Source organism: Oncorhynchus nerka, linkage group LG3 (assembly GCF_034236695.1).
Source record: "Oncorhynchus nerka isolate Pitt River linkage group LG3, Oner_Uvic_2.0, whole genome shotgun sequence".
Lineage (NCBI taxonomy): Eukaryota > Metazoa > Chordata > Actinopteri > Salmoniformes > Salmonidae > Oncorhynchus > Oncorhynchus nerka.
Genome location: NC_088398.1, coordinates 74,616,521 through 74,620,084, shown reverse-complemented (window position 1 = coordinate 74,620,084; position 3,564 = coordinate 74,616,521). Strand labels below are relative to the sequence as shown.

General features: G+C 45.1%; 1 protein-coding gene across 1 annotated transcript in view; it reads right to left on the bottom strand.

Moving 5' to 3' along the window:
* LOC115127568 (regulator of cell cycle RGCC-like) overlaps positions 1 to 2,362 on the bottom strand; it is a 16,611-nt gene extending 14,249 nt beyond the window's left edge. The window contains exons 1-2 of the mRNA XM_065015803.1: positions 2,178 to 2,362; positions 1,640 to 1,825 (exon numbers count right to left, since the gene is read on the bottom strand). Coding sequence (XP_064871875.1) covers positions 1,640 to 1,825; positions 2,178 to 2,247 — 256 coding nt within the window. The 5' untranslated portion in view covers positions 2,248 to 2,362. The remainder of the gene's footprint in view (positions 1 to 1,639; positions 1,826 to 2,177) is intronic.
* Positions 2,363 to 3,564: the final 1,202 nt, after the last annotated feature.

The following is a 3,564-nucleotide window of genomic DNA, read 5'->3' as shown; positions in this document are numbered from 1 at the left end:
GGGTTAGGAAGGGTAGTGTCCAGGGTTAGAGTTAGGAAGGGTAGTGCCCAGGGTTAGAGTTAGAGGGTTAGGAAGGGTCGTGTCCAGGGTTAGGGTTAGGAAGGGTAGTGTCCAGGGGTAGAGTTAGAGGGTTAGGAAGGGTAGTGTCCAGGGTTAGAGTTAGGAAGGGTAGTGCCCAGGGTTAGAGTTAGAGGGTTAGGAAGGGTCGTGTCCAGGGTTAGGGTTAGGAAGGGTAGTGTCCAGGGTTAGAGTTAGAGGGTTAGGAAGGGTCGTGTCCAGGGTTAGAGTTAGAGGGTTAGGAAGGGTAGTGTCCAGGGTTAGAGGGTTAGGAAGGGTCGTGTCCAGGGTTAGGGTTAGGAAGGGTAGTGTCCAGGGTTAGAGTTAGAGGGTTAGGAAGGGTAGTGTCCAGGGTTAGAGTTAGGAAGGGTCTTGTCCAGGGTTAGAGTTAGGAAGGGTAGTGTCCAGGGTTAGAGTTAGAGGGTTAGGAAGGGTAGTGTCCAGGGTTAGAGTTAGGAAGGGTCTTGTCCAGGGTTAGAGTTAGAGGGTTAGGGAGGGTAGTGTCCAGGGTTGGAGTTAGAGGGTTAGGAAGGGTAGTGTCCAGGGTTCGAGTTAGAGGGTTAGGAAGGGTAGTGTCCAGGGTTAGAGTTAGGAAGGGTAGTGTCCAGGGTTAGGGTTAGAGGGTTAGGAAGGGTAGTGTCCAGGGTTAGGGTTAGAGGGTTAGGAAGGGTAGTGTCCAGGGTTAGGGTTAGAGGGTTAGGAAGCGTAGTGTCCAGGGTTAGAGTTAGAGAGTTAGAGAATGTAAAGAGTTAGGTTTAGAGGGTTAGAGTTAGTGCGTGCGTGCGTGCGTGTGTGCGTGTGTGCGTGTGTGCGTGTGTGTGTGTGTGTGTGTGTGTGTGTGTGTACGGCTGATATAGGTCTTCAGCAGACCGGGAATAGCACTCGTTGGACACATGACAAGATATCACCTATCAGCTCTGCCTGGCACTATACGAAGTAGCAGGAGTTGTGCGTCTCAGTGCAAACTGTAACGCTCCAAGGATCCCGTTTAACAGGAACATGTCGAGGCTACTGATAGGACCTCTCACTGCTTCAGTGTTTTATATATGCTACTCTCATAGAAAAAAAGGTATTCTCTAGAGAACCTACAAGGGTTCCCTCGGCTGTCCCCAATAAGAGAATCCTTTTCGTTCCAGGTGCTGGATCAAATCCCTGACAAGGTAAAACATCTGTCATTCTGACCCTGAGCAAGGCAGTTAACCCATTGTTCCCCGCTAGGCTGTCATTGTCAAGAATAATTTGTTCTTAACTGACTTGCCTAGTTATATAAAAAAATACAAATGTGGGTACCATGTACAACTTTTTCACAACCCTATGGGGACTGCTGAAGAATCATTTTTTTCCTACGAGTGTACTACTGAATGTAATTTCACCACCAAAAAGGTCTGGACCTTTATGGCACATTAGTGTGAATCAAGATCGTTGGTTCAACCTTTGTTCCAGATATACTCCATAATAATTGCTACAATATATGTGTGTGTGTGTGTGTGTGTGTGTGTGTGTGTGTGTGTGTGTGTGTGTGTGTGTGTGTGTGTGTGTGTGTGTGTGTGTGTGTGCGGGTGGGTGGGTGTGGTTCACTTACTTTCCGAGTCGCTGATGCCGCTGTCACTGACGCTGGCGCTGCTGCGTCTCTTCGCTGTCTTCAGGTGCTCGTCGTAGCGGAAGTGTCTTTTCTCCACCGGGGACGTAAAATCCTCGATCACCGCGTCAAACTCACACAGCACATCAGACAGATCATCCTCCTCCTCAAGGAATGTAGCTGAAATCACTGATGAAAACAACCATTCCCATTCAAATGATATTTTATTGAATTCATTTCAGTTATCCTAATGAAATAAATTGCTCTATATTAATGTATCCTATCCCGTGCTAACCTATTGATGGTCTATGTTTTTGTGTCATTAATAAACGTGTGCAACACGCATGTTACATTGTAGTAAACACATTGTAAACAAATTCTAACAGATGTTGAATAACAACCACACTATCTGACATAGCTTTTAAGGCTCCTTTTCTGCAAACGCTAAACTAACCCCATGCCTGGTAAGTGTGCAATGCATTATATTTTGTCCAGTGGAAATCCCAAGAACAAATTAGATGGTCAGCATTCTTCAACTCACATTTGCCTTGAGACTTCAACTTTGGAGATTTCATTTTTATTGTCTTGTGAATCTCAAAACTACTCAACATAAACTCCGCGGGTATTCCCAATAAAGACGTTCTTGCTCTCCGTCAGCTCCTGTCCACTACTAGTCCGTGAAAACGACGCACCGTCCCTTTTATGAAGTGTCCCGCGTCTCAAGATTGGTTTTAAACTCTTCTCTACCTACGGAAGAGGCGGTGTCTCGGAGGAGGCGGGAGAGAGAGAGAGAGTTCACGCACTATGCATCCCTTTACTGGTATCCGTGACCATTTTCTATTCCTAGAGAGATTATGGTGATGTTACGCTCGCTGGCATCATCCCCCGTAAACTATGTTTGTGAACAATGTGTGTGTCACTGAGCAGTAAGAAATGTAATGCTTGTCTGGTATTCATATAATACTTTCCGTTACTTTTTATTTATATCCCTGACCCTGAGCTTTCCATCTTTTATCACTGGGCAGGTTTTGAACAGATTTGGACAAACTGTTTAAACAAATTTTAAAGTGAAAATGTAGCTAACAAACAATGTATTTACCAATTGATTATTGGAAATGTCTACAATATCAATCTTATTATTAAGATTTGGCAATAGTCTTTAAAAAATAAAGTCAATTGTGATGCTTGTCCCTACATCTTCTATTTTCAACAGCATATTTCAACTGCCCCAAATGTGCCATTGTGGTCTTTGCCAGAATTAAATGGAACCAGAAGTACATTCATAAATCCAGCATACTAATGAAGTAAGCCTGCTGGTAGTAGCCTCATTTGAGTGTGGATTGACACCTTCTGGCAGGAAGTAGAGTTGCAGCCCCTGCAGCTCGCTTTTGTATGCCACTCTCATGAAACACAATCCATCAAGATTCTGACTGATTCCTAACCAGGGTGTGATTGGTGATCCTGGTATTCTGGTGTGAAAGACAGGGTGTGATTGGGGTTCCTGGTATTCTGGTGTGAAAGACAGGGTGTGATTGGTGTTCCTGGTATTCTGGTGTGAAAGACAGGGTGTGATTGGTGTTCCTGGTATTCTGGTGTGAAAGACAGGGTGTGATTGGGGTTCCTGGTATTCTGGTTTGAAAGACAGGGTGTGATTGGTGTTCCTGGTATTCTGGTGTGAAAGACAGGGTGTGATTGGTGTTCCTGGTATTCTGGTGGAAAGACAGCGTATTCTGTTCCTGTGGTGTGAAAGACATTGGTGTTCCTGGTATTCTGGTGTGAAAGACAGGGTGTGATTGGGGTTCCTGTATTCTGGTTTGAAAGACAGGGTGATTGGTGTTCCTGGTATTCTGGTGTGAAAGACAGGGTGTGATTGGTGTTCCTGGTATTCTGGTGTGAAAGACAGGGTGTGATTGGGGTTCCTGGTATTC